This window comes from Scyliorhinus torazame, chromosome 2 (genome assembly GCF_047496885.1).
Source record: "Scyliorhinus torazame isolate Kashiwa2021f chromosome 2, sScyTor2.1, whole genome shotgun sequence".
NCBI lineage: Eukaryota > Metazoa > Chordata > Chondrichthyes > Carcharhiniformes > Scyliorhinidae > Scyliorhinus > Scyliorhinus torazame.
This window is the reverse complement of record NC_092708.1, coordinates 383,449,036-383,471,061: the sequence shown is the minus strand read 5'-3', so window position 1 is coordinate 383,471,061 and position 22,026 is coordinate 383,449,036. Positions and strand designations below refer to the sequence as shown.

Sequence of the window (22,026 nt, the reverse complement as noted above, 5' to 3'; positions counted from 1 at the left end):
CGTGGGCATCGCAGGCTGTGCCAGCGGTTATTGTCCGTCCCTAATTGTCCGTGAGGGGGCAGTTAAGAGTCGACCCATTGCTGTGGGTCTGGAATCACATGTAGGCCAGACCAGGTGAGGACGGCAGATTTCCTTCCCTAAAGGACATTAGTGAATCAGCTGGGTCTTTAAGACAATTGCCAATTAATTCCAGATTTTTTTTAACCTGAATTCAAATTTCACCATCTGCAGTGGCGGGATTCGAAGCTGGTTCCCCAGAGCATTACGCTGGGTCTCTGATGTACTAGTCCAGTGACAATACCACTACGCCGCCACCACCTCCCCGCCTCCTAAATGTGAGTCTTCCTTTCTTAAAACTATGAGACGTGTATGTGGAAAGAGAATAGGATATGGACTTGAGTCAGCGCAGAATAAATGGAATAACGGAGCCCTGAGCCCCCTTCTTAAGACGGGTTGGCATATGCTTCCACCATTGGAGTGGAGGTGACACAGACCACGCACTGCGGGATCAGTTGAAGCTCCCGATTGCAATAATCTGCCCAGCCAAACCTCAGAGGAGCACTGTGTAGCGTTTCTCTTAGTCACTCAAAGTGGCATTTCCAACACAGCCATCCTGTGAACTCCCCGGTTAGAATGCCAATTTACGACCAATTAGTTCCAAATTATATATATTTCGGATAAACATAACCTGCAGGAAGGTCGTTTCCATGGCATCAGTTTACTTGAAGGCTCGACAGCTCTTTGAAAGAATGCAAAACACACGAGTGTGCAACGCACAACACCATATGGTTCGCTCAAAGATTAAATGATAGGGACAACAACACCTCCACAGCAGGGGACGGTGATCGGCAATGTTGCACATGTGATTCTTTCAGTAAGTGACTTAAAGTGCACGATTGATATTTAGTTTGCGGCTGTGCAAGACAGGTGGTTGATATGTAGAATGAAGAGGGTTAGCAAAAAGCGGCATTAATTCAAATTACAGGGAAGAATTTCAATTAGATGGAACAGATTGCGAAAATGAGATGAAAAGGGAAAGCTGTTGAAAGGAGAAAGGGCAAAACACACTTCACACACAGTCAGGCATGCTAATGTCTGTTGGGGAGGGGTGGGTGGAGGGGCTGTGAGGGAAAGTACTCCAAGGGTTGCTACATTCTGTTGGTCTTATTGTTACCCAATGACCTGTTCTAAACTGTACCCAAACCCAGTGATTCAAAAGGCTGTTGAAAAGAACACCGGGAAAAGTGTATTTCCTTTCATGTGTGAAACACTGCTGCCCACAGATCGCCGCATTGCCTAAGGGGGGCAACATGCTTTAGGGTTTAAAGTGCCTCCTACGTTAAAAAATAAACCTCATCTAAACAAAGAAAAATGCCTTGAGCAGCCCTTAATCAATCGTTTGCTTGCTATGTCTCTCACCAGCAGCAGTGCTTGCGCAAAATAACTTTGCCCGAGGTGGTCATTTCAATCTCTCTTTGTTTTACATGTAAGGAAGGACCCAACCATCAGGCCCAAGAGGGTGAGGCTTGATGGTCATGTGGTCCATTTCATCTGGGTAACTCTTTTCAGGTGAGCAGATGAATGGTAGAACATGTCAAGACATAAATACATTTTTGGCCTTGATCAGAGGCTACAATATCGACTAACCATTTGTCCCAAGGTGCCAGGATGGGGTAATCACAGGGTACCAGGTAAGCCGATGGTTTCATGTCAACAGCTAGCAAAGCAGCAAGCACAAAGTATAAGACACATTGCTGAGTGGGACCCCCTTGAAATATCAAGAGTTAACTAGTCCAATTTGGTTAAGCCAGACGATCCATGTATTTATACTATATGAAGAGGCATTATTGCCTTGGAGGTATGATTGCTATCCTTGACTTCATCCTACACAAAACAAGGTTAATGTTGAATAATCATTGTACATTATTGCACGGATTTCAGTACTCTAGTCCGTTATCAAATAAAAATTCATTGTTCCTTCTGACTTTAGTCTTTGCTGAAGGAATGGGACGTTTGTGACATTCGGCCTGATTTCCGCTGAGTCTTGGCAGGCCGCCCCAGATTTTTAAGCCCTGCCCTAATTTGACACTTAGTGTTGGGTGGGGTTACTGGGTTATGGGGATAGGGTGGCGGTGTTGACCTTGGGTAGGGTGCTCTTTCCAAGAGCTGGTTAAGACTCGATGGGCTGAATGGCCTCCTTCTGCACTGTAAATTCTATGAATCCTATGATGACACAGATATCATTTTCTTTGGGCGAGGAAAGAGGGCAGGACATGACTCACACGTGAGCGAAATCCAAACTCAGCTGGGCCATTCAAACTAGATGCTCAAACCAACCCTGGGGGCGATTCCCCGATATTGAGACCAAGTGTTCGCGCCGCCGTGATTGCCGTCCCGTTTCACGACGGCGCGAGCAGGGCCCGGGCAAAACCTATTCTGGCCCCCACAGGGGGTCAACACGGCGCTGGAGCGGTTCACGCCGCTCCAGCCTCCTTACACGGTGCCAAATGGGCACCGCGCCAACCCGTGCATGCACAGTTGGGCCAGCTCCATCCTGCGCTTGCGCGGGGAACATCTTACGCACGCCGGCCCCGACCCAACATGGGATCGGTGTTCAGGGGCCGGCCGCGCTGGAAAGTAGGCCCAGGGGGGGAGAGGCCGGCCTGCCGATCAGTGGGCCCCGATCGCGGGCCAGACCCCATCGGAGGCCCCCCCAGTGAAGGAGCCCTTTCCCCCCCACCACAAGCCGCCCCCCGAGCGTTCCCGCAGAGTTCCCGGTATCGGGGCGTCCGCTCGGCCCATTCGGGACGGAGAATCGGCGGCCCTTCCAATTCCAGCGGCCCGCGGCCGGCGCCGCGCCAAACACGCCGGCTCAAATGGCGCCAATTCTCCGCACCTCGGAGAATCGCGCGCCAGCGTCAGGGCCGAGAATCGGCGGAAATCGCGCCCGCGGGGTCGTCGCTGCGCTGGTCGGGAGCCGTTGAAAGCCCCCCCCCCCCCGGGCTATTCTCCACGCCTCAACCCCCGCATTCGGCCAAGTCCCACCGGCGTGGGTTACGCATGGTCCTACCCGGCGAGACCTCGGAGTTCTGGCTGCCGGGGCTGTCCTGGTGGAGGGGCGGGGGGGGATCTGACTCTGGGGGGGCCAGGTCCGCGATCGGGGCCAGGTCCGCGATCGGGGCCGACCAATCGGCGGGAGGGCTAGTTCCGTGGGGGGCCCATGTTCCTCCACGCCGGGCCCCTGTAGGGCTCTGCCATATTGCCCGGGGACCAGCGCAGATACGGAAACCCGCGCGCATGCGCAGACCCGCGCCGGCTGTGGCGCACATGCGCCACAGAGCGGAGTGGACACCCCTCCTGTGCCGTACTAGCCCCTTAGGAAGGGGTGAATGCCTGGACCTGGAGACCCTTTGACGCTGGAGTCGCTCGTGCCGCTTTTGACGCCGTCGTCGGAACTTGGCCGCGGGATCTGAGAATCCCGACCTTTGTCTCACAGTATGGAAATCATAAATTTACGGTGTAAACGTAAACGCCATTGAAAGGCAGATAAGGTCTGTTTGATTATCATGATCTGAAGTTATTTAAATCACTAACCATTTGACCATTTAAAAAAAAAACGAGAGTTGAAAATAATATGTTCTAGCAGTTACAGTAATTGTTCGTTGACATTACCCCAATGGCTCCATTGGACGAGATTTACTGACCACCCTCCCGCCGGTGGGATATACCGGTCGCACCATTGTCAATAGGATTTCCTGTTGACTATACCCCTGATCGTCGGGATACCCGTGCACCAGCCTGGGACTGGAATTTCCCACCGGTGCGAACAGCCGGTAAATCCTACCCATTATATAAATATTAATATTGCCTGCTTTTCACAACCTACAATTATCCCAGGAGGGAGGGTGTAAATTCACATGTTGATTGACAGCTCGAAGTGGTTAAGAAAGGATTAACTGTCTTTGATGTGAGGTTCTGAATACAAGTCTGTTTGTTTAGATCTGAGAATAAGTGCTTGAGGAGCGTTTAAAGATTTTAATAGGTTTTCATGAAGTGGTGCTTTTTTTTATTCCAGTGGAAACTAATAAATATTTAGATCTTTATTTTATTTTCTTCTGAAATGGCTCCTGAGGTCTTCCCATTGTGGGTACAGGGTAAATTGGCATGTAGAGTGTAAAGGGAAAAGGTGTTAGGGGCATGGATTGGCATTATGTTGGCATGAGGGCTTCAAGGGGCCATCAGGGATAGGTGGAGGACATGAGATGGTGTGGAGGCAATAAGGTGCCATTGGAGATGAGTGGGGACATGTGTTGGCATGGACAGGGCACATGGAGTGGGTGAGTGTTCGGTGGTGAGAGGGGTGAGGGTTAAAGGGCTAAATAGTTAACAAAACATGTGGGACAAGTTCCCAGGAACGGAGGCAAGCCTTTAAACAACCCGCCCCAGTCTGGGTCCTGTGGCCACCTCCAATTTGCCTCGGAGGCATCCGGGGCTCTACCCCACCCCAACATCACCTCTCCCAGCCCCTATCCGCCCCCGCCCCCCTCCAAGCAAAAATTGTACCATTTGGCGCTGTCTCCCGGGGCGGGGGGGGGGGGGGGGGGGTGCCGACACCAGCTCAAATTAGCTGTCACACCGGGAGGAATGTGGCATATAATATGTATGCGAGAAAATACTAACAGGATACAAAACACTGAAACCAAATCTTTGCAGAGTTGTCCTCTGTGAAAGTAAATAAGTATCAGAGCCGCTTAAAGGAAACACAATAATGGGAGTTCCATCTCAGGTTACATTCCTCATTGGTGCTGTGGCACAATACTGACGTCGCTCCTTAAATTGTTACGAATAGAAAATAGGGATAAACCAACAGGTTGAGGAAGGAAGGAGTTGGGGAGTGGGGTTTGGGTGGCAATGAGGGAGGCACAAAGGGGAGGATTGCAACCATTTGTGTGTGTGTGGGGGGGGGGGGGGGGGCGGCTGCAGGGTGGAATTACCTCAGTCACCTTCAAAAGGAGTCACTCCACCCCTTCCTTTCCACATTTTCATCAGAATAGGTGATAACCCAGTTATCTTCTTATTTCTGCCTTCTACTGAACATTGCATTAAGGCGGTGTAGGTGAAATTAAGCCCTTAATTGGCCCTTAATTGGCCAGTTAGGGGCTGCCATAGGCCTAAGGGCAGGCAGGCTGGCTGGTGCCTTACCCACCCACCGTATTCTGGGGGACAGCTCAGGAATGGGGAGCAGGGCAAGCGGGCTAAGTACCCGTCCTTTTTTATGTGCCCTCGAAGAGACATCAGTGTAGCTGAAACACACCCAGTGCTGGTGGTGGTTGGTGGGATGGTATTTGAGGTGCGGGAACATAAAACCTCCTCCATGGAGTAAAAAATACATATTTTAATGCCTGTCACCTAATGTGAAAGGAATGAACTAGTTAAAGTCAGGTTTTAAAATGTTGAAAACACACAAAATCTGGATCACCATCCATTTCTGGCCACGAACCCCTGCTATTCGGACTCTTTTATTTGCATTGATCTCAACTCACCAAACCTCCTTCACCATCACCTTCCAACCTTGTGACCTTTCCGACCTAGAAGGACAAGTCTAAGGAAAGCCACCACACCGTCCGGGCATAGAGCTATATTGTCATTTCTTCACTGCTGCTGGTTCAAAAACCTGGAAACCCCCTTTCTAACATCACAGTGGGTGTACCTGCACCACATGGGCCGCAGCGGCTCAAGAAGACAGCTCACCATCGCCTTCTCAAGGGCAATTAGGGATGCGCCACAAATGCTGGGCCTCATGGGTGACGATGGAAAACCATGCAGAACCTGTGCCTGCAATAAGCCCTTGGATGCCCTCGACCACACTTTAAACCCTTTGATAAAACTATGTCCAGTGCTTTGACTTACTTCTCTTGTGTTGGTGTGTGCAAGGATTACACCCGCTTATTTGATATCGTGACTGCAGAAACATTAAACATTTTGTTCCCTTAACCACTCAAGACATGCAGGCAATTATTAGAGCACAGTCAAATGCCATTAAACTTTACCCTTGCCAAAGAAAACAGCGGGTTTTCAAAGAGGCAGGCTTACAGGTGGTGTGATTAGCACCATGTAACAGACCTCAAGGTCGAGATCCACTGGCTCGGGATCCAATAACTGTTCTCTATGAAGGAGCTGAATAGACAAAGAAAATGAGAACTTTACACATTTTACTGGTCCTTGTTAATGAGATTTGACTGCGGGTTATTATTACTCGTGATCTTTTGACATATTCAGAAATTCAACCTCTGCAGTCTTTTCCCCAGTGCATCTAGAGACACAATGACATACATACAGCATTAAACAGTTCTTTAAAACACTAAAAAGGCATTAAGAACAAAATGAAACTTGAGCAATAACTTACTGGAGTTACAGTTAATCCTGATACAGTCTAGACGGGGAAGAATAAATGAAAGATGAAATCGCATCCTTCAAGGTAACAGCTGCAGACATCCAATAACAGTTAGTCCACCCTTCCGGGGACAGACACACGCAAGAAGGTGGCCATTTTACTTCACTCTTCATTTCACATAAGCATCAAAGATCTTCACATCTTTACATGGTAACCTCCATACATCAAAAGTCTTGCAGAGATTCTGCACACTGCACTATACTCATTTACTAATCCCACTGCAATAGCAAGAAGCTTACTTTTATTTCGGATAACCAACAGACTTTTTTTTTCACTCTCTTCCCCTCCTGCCCGCCACCTCCAACCTCTTATTATAAAATGGCCACTTGCAAACAGCTAACCATATGAAGGCTCAACCAAGATTAGGTGGAGATTGTTTCAATTGTGAGTCTCAAAGATGACTGGCTCAACCATTTCACTTGCTCAGGACCAGCTAGTCTACCAAATGCTGGTAAAGAAACTGTTGGAAGAGAGCATTTCGCAAGAAGATGGGTGAGCAGGTGGTTTGGCAGGGCCAGCACTCTTTGAAAAGTCTAGCAAGTTTCTCAAGGACTTCATAGAAGTATCAAGAACAAAAAATTGTGAAACTTTTCAGAGTAACGCCAATTATTTTCAAGTATTATTTGTATATTTAAATCAGAAATGATGAGCAATAGGATTTTTCTCAAATTGTTACTTCGGTCTTGAAATATGCAGACAAGTTGGAAATTGTTATTCTTGATCGTCAAATGGCTGAGCAGCAATTTATTTATTGTCGCAATAGTATCTTCGCAATGGTTACGCTCATTTTGGTGAGTTCCTTAATCCAATTAGAACTGTGGGATGAACATTTCCCTCACTTCAGTTGTTGCCAATTGAGAGGTGTGCATTTTTCTCTTGCAAAATAACAGAGAAAGCCTCCCGGAAATCAGGCGGCGTCGAGAAATTCTTGAGAAACGAACGAGGAGAAAAGCTAGGTCAACAATCTGGGTTCAGTTTCACGTGGCCAGGTTTGTCATGTGTCGTCAACCGCAACAGAAAAGTGGGTGCAAACAGCCGCGGACCATTCGGCACAATCACCGTACAGAGGCCGCCATACCTTTTTGGGGGATTACACGGCTTTCCTTTATCATTGCGTTCGTCCCTACTCTGCAACCCGATGGGTCAATGTGATTATCTCATTCCCAAACATATTAACAAAAAAGGGATGAGTATCAAATGTGTCTGGGGGGAGTGCGATTGACTCTTGGGTGCTGGAAGATGTGTGCCTCTGGGCAAGACTGAATATCTCTGGGATTTATGGAACTCCATCAGATTTTTCTGCCTTCATTCTAAGTAACGTGATTTTGGAGTGTAAGCTTTCATTCCTACATAATGCAAGATTTAAAAGGAAAGGTGTTTCTTTGCACTTTCCAGTCAGCAATTAAGCACTTGTTTGTCAGAGCTTTCCAGTGGTTCAGTTGCTATGTGTAGATGGACAAGTAGAATGCTGATTCATGCAAGCACATGTTCTGCAAGATCCGATCTCACGTGCTTCGTTTAGCGACTTCAGACCATGCGTTTCACCGAGGGGATGCTTTTGTTAAGCTAAATGCCCTCAACACGGCTGTAACGGGGAGGGAGGGGGTGCTTGCTTCTGATCACCATCCAACGATTAATACCGAAGAAGGTTGGTCATTGGATGACGAGGGGAGTGGCTTGTCCTCAGGAAGTGACCACAAGGGAAGGAGAAGAAGTGGGGTGGGGGGGGGGGGGGGGGGTCAAGTGTTGAGGGATGGCTATCAGACCCTGACCATGGCTTCCAGAATCTGAACTATCTGATTTGTAAACAGGAGGCATTTAGCTGGGGGGAATAAAATGTCAAAAATCAGTTCAGAATGAATGGTGGTGACAATGCTGTATGAAAAAGAGATCAATAATTTTGAAAAAAGAAACATCATTACAGATAGCTGAAAAAAAATTTATGGTGAAAAATGGAGCCATTTATGGCCTAACATTTGACTCTTCGCACTCGCTACAGGTAAATGTAGTTAAATCAATGGGACATATTTTCACCCTTGTTTTCATTAAAGAAGCGAAGCAATTATCATTATCTATCTCAATGCGCTCTTAACAGCGTCAGTGTCTGCACTGATCTACTGTGTAGGTGATGGGAATATTGATCGAAGCTTTAGCAGCAGACATTGCAGTTTTACTCCTTAAAGCTCCAGCGCTCTCAATCATAATTAAAGAGCAAGTTAATATCCCCTTCTGGGCTACGCGCGCACGAGAAGGAATTGGCGGCATGGCAGCGATCTGGACAAGTGGCCTCCAGACGAGGAGACCATCAGCTGACAGCAGAGGATTAAAAGATGTCGGACTCAGTTTCCTCTTTCAACTAAGGTCAGGGTGGGAATGGACTTCTGACTCTGCCGCGACCCTGACTTATTTCCCGGGGTCCCGGAGTTGGGGAGGCCACGGGGTTGGGGTTGGGTTGGGGGGGGGGGGGGGGGGGCTGGTAGTGGTCACTTAGATTGAGCTCTCAGCAGAATCCCTGATCCAAGTCCAAGACAGCCAATGCTGAATGTACGACGGTCAGCTGCTGGTCCAGCAATGCAGGCATGATAGCATCAAAAGAGGCCGCTCAAAGAGGCCTTAAGGTAAAACACAGATAAGGCTTTCATACACCTCCATTTGGCACCCCCTCTGTCCACCTCCATCAAGGAAATTCAGCTCTCTATCATCACCACCAGCAGACTCCTTCTTGCTGTCGTGGGAGGGAGAGAGAGAGGGGTGCACAGTGACAGTGGGGGAAGAGGGGAATGGAATTAATGGATGGAGGTAGGTGCACTGTCCAAACATTGCTACTTTTTCTGCCACCATTCTCCCAGTTGCTGCGTGGTGAGGGGGAGAGGAAGGGTGGTTGTTGAAGCTGCAAAGGAAAATCCGCTCCTCATATTTAGATTTCACTAATTAAAATAATTTGAATAATCTAATTATTTAAACACAGCAATTTTAAATGAGAGCCAATTAGGGTCCAAAGGCAATCACTTGGTAAACAGCAATTGCTGATTTTATTTGGCGTTATCAGGGACAGTGAAGCGGATGGTGTTTTAAATCAGTACAACAGGCTTCGGAAAGTTGGGGGGAGAAAATTGTTTAAAAAACAAGTTGAACCCTTTGTCCATAGAGTATTGATGGCAAGTGTCACTTTCCGTAATCACGTTCCCCGGAGATTCCTTCCCGAGGACTATAGACATGAGGAAATGTTGAGATCCTGGCTAAGGTTCAATTCATAGTGCTGCGAGTGAGATTTAACATTACATGATGTGCCAAGTGCGTCCCCGATATTAAGTGACTGGTTATTTGACCTAGCAGAGGGCACTCTTTTTGCAAAGTAACAGCTCAGGGTCGATTTTTTTTCTAAAGTTAAGTTTAAAAAGCCAAAAAAGAAGGAGCGATGCCAAGTTTAATGCCGACAGCCGTGAAATGCTGATCCCCAACTTACCCCGGACATCAACAGGATTCACTCAGTTTATGTCGCACAGCAATCACTGGAGGGCATAGCCACTAAAACATGTACAATGATGAAGGAAAGCTTCAACGGGACACCAAATAGAGAGAGAGAGAGCGAAGGCACCGGGATCATTGAAAATGTTCTTGCATTTACTGCAGTAGTAAGCTCACCGAGATTGCTGTTTTAACTTTCATTTCTCTTCTTTTTTTTTGTTTAGCACATTTTAGATTTTCAAGAATGCATCGGTTTTCGGCTGTCGTTGCAATTTCCAAAAATAACCAATTGGGGTTTTCCAAGTGACAAAACATTTATTTACTTTTAAGTCTTATCTTTGAAAAAGGGGGGGAGGAGGACGAACGACAAAACTGCGTTTTAAAGAACGACGCGTCCATCCTTTTCGATCCGATCGAATAATCGATTGACGTTCTCGAAATGGGGGGAATCACTTAGCCCCCATCAAAGTCCGTAGCGCCGCATTGTTACATTCTGACCAGGCATTCTGCCTTTGTCACACATAATAAGCGGCAATCAGTGCATCGATTGTGAAAATTATATTACGAATGCCTCTCTAATGGCAGCTTCCTTGCTCATGAACTGAACAGGAATTTAAAAATCCAAAATGGTCGCCAGTGGCAACAGGAATTTAAAAAACAAAATGGTCGCCAGTGGCGGTTTTGGAGAGATTTTCTGGAATCAGCTGCTGGGGGAGGGAAAAAACTGATGCATGATTGAATACCGTCCAATGGTTGATAAATTCTTGCGATTTGGAGAGCAGATACGCAAGTCGCCAATTTGGTGCGGGACAGGTAGGTGGGGGAGCAGTGGGGATGGGGGCGGTGGGCGACCTTGGGAGAGGTAATGCGAGCCAGCTGCAGGTTAGGTTGTGCACTCTGTTCCCAGGGCTGTTTGCCAAGCGGGCCGCAGGCTTCAGGCCTTTGAAGGGTTGATAGCCATCTTTTGACTGATGACTCATGAAGCATTTTGAGAAAAAAAAAATTTAAGCCGCAACTTTTAAAATTTGAAGAAAAAAAAAATCATTTGAATTTTACAGAAACCGCAAAACTTTACTATAAAATGAAGAACAAACACGGCTAACGAAAGAAAAGTACACGCACGCAAAAACAACGGCACGGATTTACAAAGTTTTCTTTAAGACATTTTTTTCTAACGTATGAAACCCACCTGAGTAGGTCACAGCACTTTTACTTTCATAAGAAGGAATTATTACGGGAACACAATTACTTTCAAATGATTTAATTTAAACATAAGCCTCTAAGTGTTTTATTGAGCAGTAGCTGTGACTTACTTGGCAGGGCCAACAGATATGGTTGCAAAAAACATGAATTTGTTGTTCAAAAGATGGTCCATTTAAACATGGATTTCAAATCCAACATTTCATAATCATCTCATGTTAGAGAATAATTTCATGCACATTTTACAAAGCACTGAAATATTCTCAGTGCTGCTGATTAACTTTACAATTTTAAAAAACTGGGTAAGTTACGATCAAAGTGTTGACTACGTCGAAATAATTATGAATAGTTTTACGGCTGATAGAAAGAAAACTCTAGACATGAGCTGCGTCAGCCTTGTGACGTGACCCTCATACAATACCTAAGTTGACCGTCAGCTTGACCCGCCCTCCGTCGAGCTCCAGGCGTAGCGTGTCAGCCGACTCCCTTGAGGTCGTAGCCACGAGCAAACCATAGGCTCGCTGGGACATGAAGCGGAGAGAGACATCCTCAGCTTCCGTGTGCATTATCCAGGGCATAACAATCTTCAGGTACATGCTGCCATCGTAGCTCAGGATGGATGCCTCTGCAGGGACAGAAATAAAAGTGGCGTTACGTTACAGCGGCTCGGACATTTTACCATGCAGTCTGCGAGGTGTCAATCTTTTGTCTTTTGTATCCAAAGGTTGAAGGAATTTGTTTCTCTTTCAAAAGCTCACATGGCCAGTGACATTTTATAAGTAGTCGAATTCACAGCATCCAAGTGAAGACTTGTGATCCTTGCATTGTTATTTTCCTTCTCACGTTCTATGTGACAATTGAATGTTGTGCTTCTTCCAGACCTTGTCTGGAAACACTAGACTGGAAATTGACTCATGCCCAAATTTTTCACCATGGTCTTCTTGCCGAAATCAACGAGCAAGAGGACAAGGCGGGATTGGTCCCGTCTCATTATCAGGACCTGACCAGCGTGTTGAGAATGCCAGCTGCTGGATATTCTACAACTTGAGTCTGCGCAGAGATAACACGAGTTTCAATGTGTGTAGGATCCTAATAATCCCACAGGTGGATTCTTGCAGGACGAGTTTGGAGGAGTCCCCCCTCTCCCTGCCGTCCCCCCCATCACCACCACTGACAGCACATAGAAAAACAGAAACGTTCCATCTTTGCTGTCTTGAGATCTATTAGCTACATCAGGTGGCAAAGCAAAATTCCTAACACCAAGATTTTTGCAAAGTACTGCACGTCAGTGAGATACAGCACTTGGGGCGAAGGGGATCAAAGGATAAGGAGTGGGGGTGGGTGGGAGAGGCGGGGTCAAGCTATTGAGTTGGATGATCAGCCATGATCATAATAATAATAATCTTTAATAATCTTTATTAGCGTCACAAGTAGGCTTACATTAACACTGCAATGAAGTTACTGTGAAAAGCCCCGAGTCGCCCACACTCTGGCGCCTGTTCGGGTACACGGAGGGAGAATTCAGAATGTCCAATTCACCTAACACGTAATCATTCTGGACTTGTGGGTGGAAACCGGAGCACCGGGAGGAAACCCACGCAGATACGGGGAGAACATGCAGACCCCGCACAGACAGTGACCCAAGCCGGAATCGAACCGGAATTAGGAGTGATCTGGCAAGGTGGATACAGAACTGGCTAGGTCATAGAAGGCAGAGAGTAGCAATGGAAGAATGCTTTTCTAATTGGAGGGCTGTGACTAGTGGTGTTCCGCAGGGATCAGTGCTGGGACCTTTGCTGTTTGTAGTATATATAAATGATTTGGAAGAAAATGTAACTGGTCTAATTAGTAAGTTTGCAGACGACACAAAGGTTGGTGGAATTGCGGATAGCGATGAGGACTGTCAGAGGATACAGCAGGATTTAGATTGTTTGGAGATTTGGGCGGAGAGATGGCAGATGGAGTTTAATCCAGACAAATGTGAGGTAATGCATTTTGGAAGGTCTAATGCAGGTAGGGAATATCCAGTGAATGGTAGAACCCTCAAGAGTATTGAACGTCAGAGGGATCTAGGTGTACAGGTCCACAGGTCACTGAAAGGGGCAACACAGGTGGAGAAGGTAGTCAAGAAGGCATATGGCATGCTTGCCCTCATCGGCCGGGGCATTGAGTATAAGAATTGGCAAGTCATGTTGCAGCTGTATAGAACATTAGTTAGGCCACACTTGGAGTATAGTGTTCAATTCTGGTCGCCGCACTACCAAAAGGATGTGGAAGCTTTAGAGAGGGTGCAGAAGAGATTTACCAGAATGTTGCCTGGTATGGAGGGCATTAGCTATGAGGAGCGATTGAATAAACTCAGTTTGTTCTCACTGGAACGACGGAGGTTGAGGGGCGACCTGATAGAGGTCTACAAAATTATGAGGAGCATAGACAGAGTGGATAGTCAGAGGCTTTTCCCCAGGGTAGAGGGGTTGATTACAAGGGGGCATAGGCTTAAGGTGCAAGGGGCAAGGTTTAGGGTAGATGTACGAGGCAAGTTTTTTACACAGAGGGTAGTGGGTGCCTGTAACTCACTACCAGAGGAGGTGGTGGAAGCAGGGACGATAGTGACATTTAAGGGGCATCTTGACAAATACATGAATAGGATGGGAATAGTGGGATAGGGACCCAGGAAGTGTAGAAGATTGTAGTTTAGTTGGGCAGCATGGTCGGCACGGGCTTGGAGGGCCCGAATGGCCTGTTCCTGTGCTGTACTTTTCTTTGTTCTTTGAACCTGGGACCTTGACGCAATGGTGCTAACCACTGTGCTACCGTGCTGCCCTATGGACGGTAGAATAGGCTCGAAGGGCTGAATAGCCTCCTCCTCCTATTTTCTATGTTATCGATCTGGCATCGAGAGCATGCTTACTTGCATTGAATAAAATATGATCACTGCTACCAATAAACGTTACCACTTCAAATAAGATCTGGAAAAGGTGACAAAAGGATTAATTGGCTCCCTTGCCCTGAATACTGGCACCAGCACTGCACCACATTGATATCTGCTCTGAGGCCCATCACATCCTTCAAGGTATATATCCGAGGGATGAAACTTCACATTGATTCGTCAGGTCTCCTACAGTTGCTCCAGCAGAAGAGCTACAAAGAGACTCCTTAACCCCAAACAGACCACCCTTGGAATTTCAGATCCTTAGCACTTAATCTCAAATCAGTTTGCAGAGAGAGAAAATAGACTGTGGCGTATTCTTGTGAGGTATCTATTCAAGTTGCATAGCCACTCTCCTAATGTACAACAACTTAAGTTTAATACAGTGACTTAGACCTCGTAAGGTTTTGCAAATCTTTTCTGAGGACAGTTAGCAAGTAAAATTTGACACCAAGCCACTTAAGGAGCTGACCACCACAGTGCCTTGCGAGACAAAGGCAGCCACTTAAGGCGGCATCTCTCTCCAGACAGTGAACTTGGTCACAGAAACAGATTTGAAGAGCATTCTTATAGGAGGTAAGGGACAGGTGGAAAGGAGGAAAAATGTAGGGAGCGAATTCCAGCCATCAATGAAGTTACGGTTACCAATGACAGAGCGATGAGAATGCCCATGTGGCCAGAACTGGAGGAGTGTTGAGGATGTTCAAGAGACTGGGAAGGAAATGCCGCAGCGGATATGTAAACTAACTTGATCAGTTACAAAGTTCAATAAAAAATGGATTTTACTTTTAATCCTGAGGACTACAAGACAAACTTAGAAGAAATTCTTGTGTTTATAAAATGTTTTGTCAGTTATCAGAGTGCTTGACATCGCGTTAGTTTACTTTAAGCTCAGTGACTGTTGTTACAAAGGCAAACGTGACACAGAAAGATTCATAATGTGGTAAAATTAATATTTAGGCAGCATTTGGTTCAGTGTTGGACAGCACGGTAGCATTGTGGATAGCACAATTGCTTCACAGCTCCAGGGTCCCAGGTTCGATTCCGGCTTGGGTCACTGTCTGTGCGGAGTCTGCACATCCTCCCTGTGTGTGCGTGGGTTTCCTCCGGGTGCTCCGGTTTCCTCCCACAGTCCAAAGATGTGCGGGTTAGGTGGATTGGCCATGCTAAATTGCCCTTAGTGTCCAAAATTGCCCTTAGTGTTGGGTGGGGTTACTGGGTTATGGGGATAGGGTGGAGGTGTTGGCCTTGGGTAGGGTGCTCTTTCCAAGAGCCGGTGCAGACTCGATGGGCCGAATGGCCTCCTTCTGTACTGTAAATTCTATGACAATCAGAGTCAACCTCCCAAATAATCAGCACCCCTTTTCTCATGTGGCATAAATTGTTGTTCCCTTTGAAATTTGGCATTCTTGCATCTGGCCTGATGAGTGGAAGCTGAAAAGCTTCAACTGCCTGTCTTTTTTTGCCGCAATTCTTCAAAATTACTTCATTGGCCCTGCTGCACTTTGAGGCATCATGAAGATGTTAAAAAGCGCAATGAAGATGCAATCCTTTCTGTCTTTTACCATCAGCCACGTAACTGGGAGAGTCACTGATGAAGACCGTGTGCGGTTTCTGTTCCTGCTCTGACATCCGCAAAGGGACTTCAGAATGTTGTCACAAATATTACAAAAACAAAGCGCTCAATTAAGAACATGATCATTGCTACTGAGATATGTTAATAAGATATAGGCTAGATCTAGGTTATTGTATGTTGCTTCCTGCCTCGGGATAGAGTGTCTGTCTGGATAGAGTGTTCCAATAAACTTTGGGGAACCTGGGACCTTTATATAACATGACATTCTCTTGAACTCTGGGAAGACGGACTTTGAAATCAGTTCAGATGCCGCGTTAACATTTACACAGCGGCACCACTCCTTCCAAAATCAGTTGCAAGGTCAACGTTTCAGTTAAGCAAACAGATTAACATTTTGAAATCTCCCAGTGTCTTCAGGGGAAACTGCTACAAAATCCTTGCCTATCACCTCCCCGTGTGTTTCCTCTGGGCTCCTGCCTAATTTAAACCGAGATGTTTCTTCGTCACGGAGATTATTTTAAGCGCCTCAGTCATAATTACAACAGCGTGCCCTGTGACTTGAGAATCTAAACGAGCGGCTCACTGTTAAAATGCAGCCTGGCCGCGGGATTTGAAGAAAGACACAGTGCTAACTGCCGCGCAAACTGCAATTTAATTCTATTTTATTAGCTAAACAAACATAGTATCAGCAAACAATGATGCGTGAAATGATAAGGAGAGATTCAGCCTTTCAGGCGATTAATTCTTGGTACTGCTTCAGAAACATGTGTAAATTAAGGCCGTCGTTTTAGGATCTTGCAGTATCAGTTCGCTACTGCCGCACATTTTCGGACCAATTCATGATTCACTATTCAATGGAGGCGTCAGCTTATTTCGAATGCCCCTCACTAAATCAGTGAAGAAGGCAACAAATACAGGCCCATTTAGCGGCATGCAGTGAAATTCCAGCACGCAGGAAATTCAAAATATAATTTACTGTTTGCAGCCAGGGGCAAAGGCGTCTGAAGGCTGGCACATCCCGAGCTAGAGTGCCAAAAGGGAGGATCTTGAATGTTTCTCAGTGTGTACAGGGGTATGAAAACAACGCCAGACACCAGACTTAAACAGCAACTGCAAATCATCCACTCCCTCCAGCTTCGGGACATCCTTCCAGAAGCTCAAATTCATCTGTCACCGTGATCTGTCAGCCCTTTAACCTGCCAATGCCTTTTTTTAAAAATTGAATAACAGGACTGCACATTCTCTGAGCCTCTACAGATGGCTAAGCAGATCATGTGGCGTTGCAGTTGAGCTAAGGAGGCACGCCAGGTTCAGTTTCAACGTGAACTGGTTGCTTCTGCGAAGCAAGGGTCAAAGGGAGGGAGGGAGGGACATGGGTGACTAAACTTGTCCCAGCTCTTAATTGCCATCACTGGTTTCTGCTGGAAAGGGTGGGCACTGGGCTAGGTCTAGACCAGCTCTGAGTGAATCCTTGCCCATGCCAAGGGCTTGAGTCTCCTCCGGGCAAATGCCACCAGGGGAAGTGGATCGGATGATACTTTGCCCTGCCAACCTGTTTTTTAAAATAAATTTAGAGTACCCAATTCATTTGTTTCCAATTAAGGGGCAATTTAGTGTGGCCAATCCACCTACCCTGCACATCTTTTGGGGTGTGGGCGTGAAACCCACGCAGACACGGGGAGAATGTGCAAACTCCACACGGACAGTGACCCAGAGCCGGGATCGAACCCAGGTCCGTGGCGCCATGAGGCAGCAGTGCTAACCACTGCGCCACCATGCTGCCTATAACCTGCCAACCTGACCTGGTGTGACCCCCGCCCCACCTTTAACATCCATCAATTACCAATACATAGACCCGATGTACATTGGGCGAGATTCGCTACTCCCGCGCCGGTTGGGAGAATTGCCTGGGCCGCCAAAATTTCCCGGGACGCCGGTCCGACGCCCTCCCGCGATTTTCCCAAGCGGCGGGAACGGCCCCGTCGAGTTTCGCGGGCCGCAGGCCGGAGAATCTCCGGAGACACCCAAAATGGCGATACTCCGGCACCCCCGAAATTCTCAGGCCCGGATGGGCCGAGCGGCCAGGCCAAAACGGCGGGTTCCCCCCGGCGCCGTCCACACCTGGTCGCTGCCGTCGGGAACAGTGCGGGAACGCTGGGGGGTGGGGGGGGCGGCCTGCGGTGGAGGGAGGGGGGATCCAGCACCGGGGGGTACCTGAAATGTGGCATGGCCCACCGATCGTCGGGCCGTCCTCTCTGAAGGAGGACCTCCTTCCTTCCGCGGCCCCGCAAGATTCGTCCGCCATCTTCTTGCGGGGCGGACTCAGAGAGGACGGCAACCACGCATGCTCGGGTGGGCGCTGGCCACCCCGCGCATGCGTGGGTGACGCCAGTTATGCGGCGCTGGCCGCGTCATCTATGCGGCGCCGCCTTTACGCGGCGACAATGCCTGGCATGTGTAGATGACGCGGCCCCTAGCCTAGCCCATTGTCGGGGCCTGAATCGGTCGGGATCGGGGCCGTTTCGCGCCGTCGTGAACCTCGACGGCGTTCACGACGCCGTGGGCACTTCGGCGCGGGAGTGGAGAATCCCGCCCATTGTGTCAGTAGTTTAATTTAATTTCCCTGAATAACAAGGGTTCGGTGTGCCTTGCGGCAATCTAAAATGTGAAATTCTGCCAATGTTAAGTTTCAAAAGTTCATCTTTGAATGAACAGCTGAGCACAATCAGTTCGGACAGGAAACTCTGGACTTGCCAGTTCAGCAAGCAGTTAATGTTGTCAAAAGTTGGCCAAGAACTCAGAGGTGACCCAGTCACATCATTTTCCACATCAGAACGGGATCCCGACCCACCAAGCTTAACTCCTCGACAGGCGTCCGGGCGACTGACCAGCCAGAAACCCAGTGAATGGCCCAAATGGGCCGAGGGGGCTCTTTATCCTGTATCCTTGCAAAAGGGAACGGGATCTATTTCTGGCTCCTACAAAAAAATAAGTACTTCACACAATTATCAGGGCCAGAGGCATCTCCTAATTTTTTTTCGATCAGCTGGGGGTGGGGATGGCGGTGGTGAAAGGGGGCATATCTCAGAGAGGAACGTCCCAATTTTTTTCCCCCCGAATTGGCATGTTTTAAAAAATTTTAAATTGGGCTTTCATTCTCCACCAGGAGATCATGTGGTCATTGGTTGGGGTGGGGTTTCTATATATTGTGATGCACCCTGCGCCATAATTATGTGTGGTAGTCTGGATGGACTGGACGGTCATTCCCTGATAGTCATTGTCCATAACTTTGATACTAGGCCTCAAAGTGAGTATGTGGGGCCACACAGGTTCATTCAACAACTGCTCACAGAGGGCCAACAGGATACAACAGTGTTATTTTCAAAAGCGGCAAATAGCATTACTTCGAGGAACAAAAGTTAAGTCTAATCTATAGTAGTGCAATTAGTATTGGTGAAAAAATACATCTTATAAAAGCTTTTCATCTTGCACTCATCAGGTCAATCACAAGAGTATCAATGTCAGGGGAAATAACAACTTTGCACCATATGAGAAGAGAGTGCGGATTAGTTGGCAAATGGACTCTGGTTGGTAGAAGCGTTGCCATGGAAAATGCACCAGTTAATGGTGACTGACAGTTAACTGCCAAGCATTGTTTGAAAATATGAACCAGGCAGCTTGACTGATGAGTCAAGGCTTTGCCCTGAGGCATGAACCAGCGAACGACTGTCACTTATTTTCTTTAGTTGAAACAGGCGTGTACGTGTTCCCTTTGTCTGAAAACAGTAGGCCCCTGTGTATTAATATATTTAGCTTCCAGTACACACAAATGCACCACACTGCAAACCCGACTAACAATCTTAAATTGGTTACAAGGAAACATAGAATTCCTACAATGCAGGAGGAGGACATTCGGCCCGTCAAGGCTGCACCGACCCACTGAAGGAGCATCCTACCTCTGTCCACTCCCCTACCCTAGTCCCACCCAACCTGGACATCTTTGGGCCCTAAGGGGCAATTTAGCATGGTCAATGCACCTAAACCTGCCCATCTTTGGAGTGTGGGAGGAAAGCGGAGCACCCGGAGGAAACCCACGCAGACATGGTTCAGCACACCAAGGAATATTTTGCAAAAGTTGTCCAATCGTCGCATCACTTCGAATGCCGGGCACTGCGTTTTGAATTTTGCAAGCATGGGCTGGTTGGGTGAAATCTGTGCCTTGCCCGCTGCGATTAGAATTCCCCGTACGCAATTAGAGTTTCTAGCAGTGTCGCTTCTCGTTACAGATTTGAAACATCAATCACTGTGTTAGGAGTTCAGATAAAATAAATATATTAATTTTGTGTTAATGCTTGAAACTATCAGATTCATTAATAACAACTGTCAGGCACAGCTCTGCATGAAAGTGTGCTCACATACTGCTGTTTGCCAATGTGATTGCAATTAATTTCTTTGTGTGGATGAATTTTATTATGCTGAGACAAAATGTCAATGCTAATGATCGGAGCACTTTGCACCGTTTCTTACGCAGGGTGTCAGCATTGCACTATGCAGGGTGAATACAATAGAAAAACAACAGGAACCAGAATCAGCAGTAGGCCATTCAGTCCCTCTGGCCTGCTCCAGCATTGAATAAGATCCTGTCTGATCAGATTGTGGCCTCAACTCCGTTTTCCTGTCAGTCCCCCTGCCCCCCCCCCACCCCCCCCCCCCCCACCTCCCCTCCCCACCCACCCACCCATCCACACCACTCTCCATGACCCGTGACTTTGCAGATCAAAAATCTATCCAACACAGCCTTGAATACATTCACTGACTCAGCCCCCACTATCTCAACGGGAGACAATTCCATTGACAAACGTAGATCATAGATTTTACAGTGCAGAAGGAGGCCATTCGGCCCATCGAGTCTGCACCGGCCCTTACAGAGAGCAACCCACTCAAGTCCACGTATCTACCCTATCCCCGCAACCCAACGACACTCTTGAGGAAAAAAGTATCATTTCTGTCTTGAATTAATTTTTTTTTTCATTCATTCCTGGGATTTGGGCATCACTGGCGAGGCCAGCATTTATTGCCCATCCTCAGTTGCCCTTCAGAAGGTGGTGAGTTGCCTTCTTGAACCGCTGCCTGAGGTGTAGGTACACCCACAGTGCTGTCAGGGAGGGTGTTCCAGGATTTTGACCCAGCGACAGTGAAGGAGCGGCCGATATATTTCCAAGTCAAGATGGCGAGTGACTTGGAGGGGAACCTCCAGGTGGTGGGGTTCCCAGGCAACTGCTGCTCTTGTGCCTTCCAAAGCGGGGAGCAGGTCTGCACACTGCCCATGCTTGTGTGTTGACTGGGAGTGAGGGAGCGTTTAAACGCAGCTTCCCCAGACACTGAGACACTGGCGAGACAGCCAGTAATGGTGAAAAGCTCTTGGGGACCCATTTCCAGCACTGACTGCCCTCAAATATGGGCCACGATCTTGACAACGTGGCCATCGAGAAGCACCCTGCCAATCACGCCCAAAATGACACTTAGAAACATTTCCATTAAATCGCACCCAGAGAGTTCCGAGCTGTTTCTACTTTTTACTCTTACAGCTGCAACACTGCTTTCTAGTGTCAGCCACTTTTTTAAGCATTTGAAAATTGCAACTGCAGCAATTCTTTGCCTTTTATCCAAACACCTTCTTTTTCGTAAAGATTGCAAACCTCTCTGCTTGATTGCTTATATAGATTTGCTTATAGAATTTACAGTGCAGAAGGAGGCCATTCGGCCCATCGAGTCTGCACCGGCTCTTGGAAAGAGCACCCTACCCAAGGTCCACACCTCCACCCTATCCCCATAACCCAGTAACCCCACCCAACCCTAAGGGCAATTTTGGACACTAAGGGCAATTTCTCATGGCCAATCCACCTAACCTGCACATCTTTGGACTGTGGGAGGAAACCGGAGCACCCGGAGGAAACGCACGTACACACGGGGAGGATGTGCAGACTCCGCACAGACAGTGACCCAAGCCGGAATCGAACCTGGGACCCTGGAGCTGTGAAGCAATTGTGCTATCCACAATGCTACCGTGCTGCCCACAAAATTGTCCCTTTTGGAGCTCCTCAGTGCAGAGAACCACCGTAGGCTCTCTCCCAACCCTGCACATCGGGAACCCGTCACTCCGCTTTGGTCTCTTGATCTCTCCGCGCTTCGGGAAACCTCGCTGCAGCCCCCTTTGGCTATTTATTTTACTTAAAGCATTGCTTTCTATGTGCCCTTTTAAAAAAGCCTGGCAGCAATCCGTTGTCAGTTTTTACTAAAGTTCCATTTTGTAAAACTTAAAGCCACAGCTCTCACTTCGCAGGGTTATTTTCACTTGTTTTGTTCTCGAATCGTTTCTTTCTGAACTTTTGATTCTGC

At 47.6% G+C, this 22,026-nt stretch overlaps 1 protein-coding gene across 1 annotated transcript in view; it reads right to left on the bottom strand.

Moving 5' to 3' along the window:
• nrxn3a (neurexin 3a) overlaps positions 1 to 22,026 on the bottom strand; it is a 2,368,971-nt gene that overhangs the window by 1,505,301 nt on the left and 841,644 nt on the right. Inside the window, exons 9-10 of the mRNA XM_072493615.1 lie at positions 11,544 to 11,747; positions 6,407 to 6,433 (exon numbers count right to left, since the gene is read on the bottom strand). Of these exons, the coding sequence (XP_072349716.1) occupies positions 6,407 to 6,433; positions 11,544 to 11,747 (231 nt within the window). The remainder of the gene's footprint in view (positions 1 to 6,406; positions 6,434 to 11,543; positions 11,748 to 22,026) is intronic.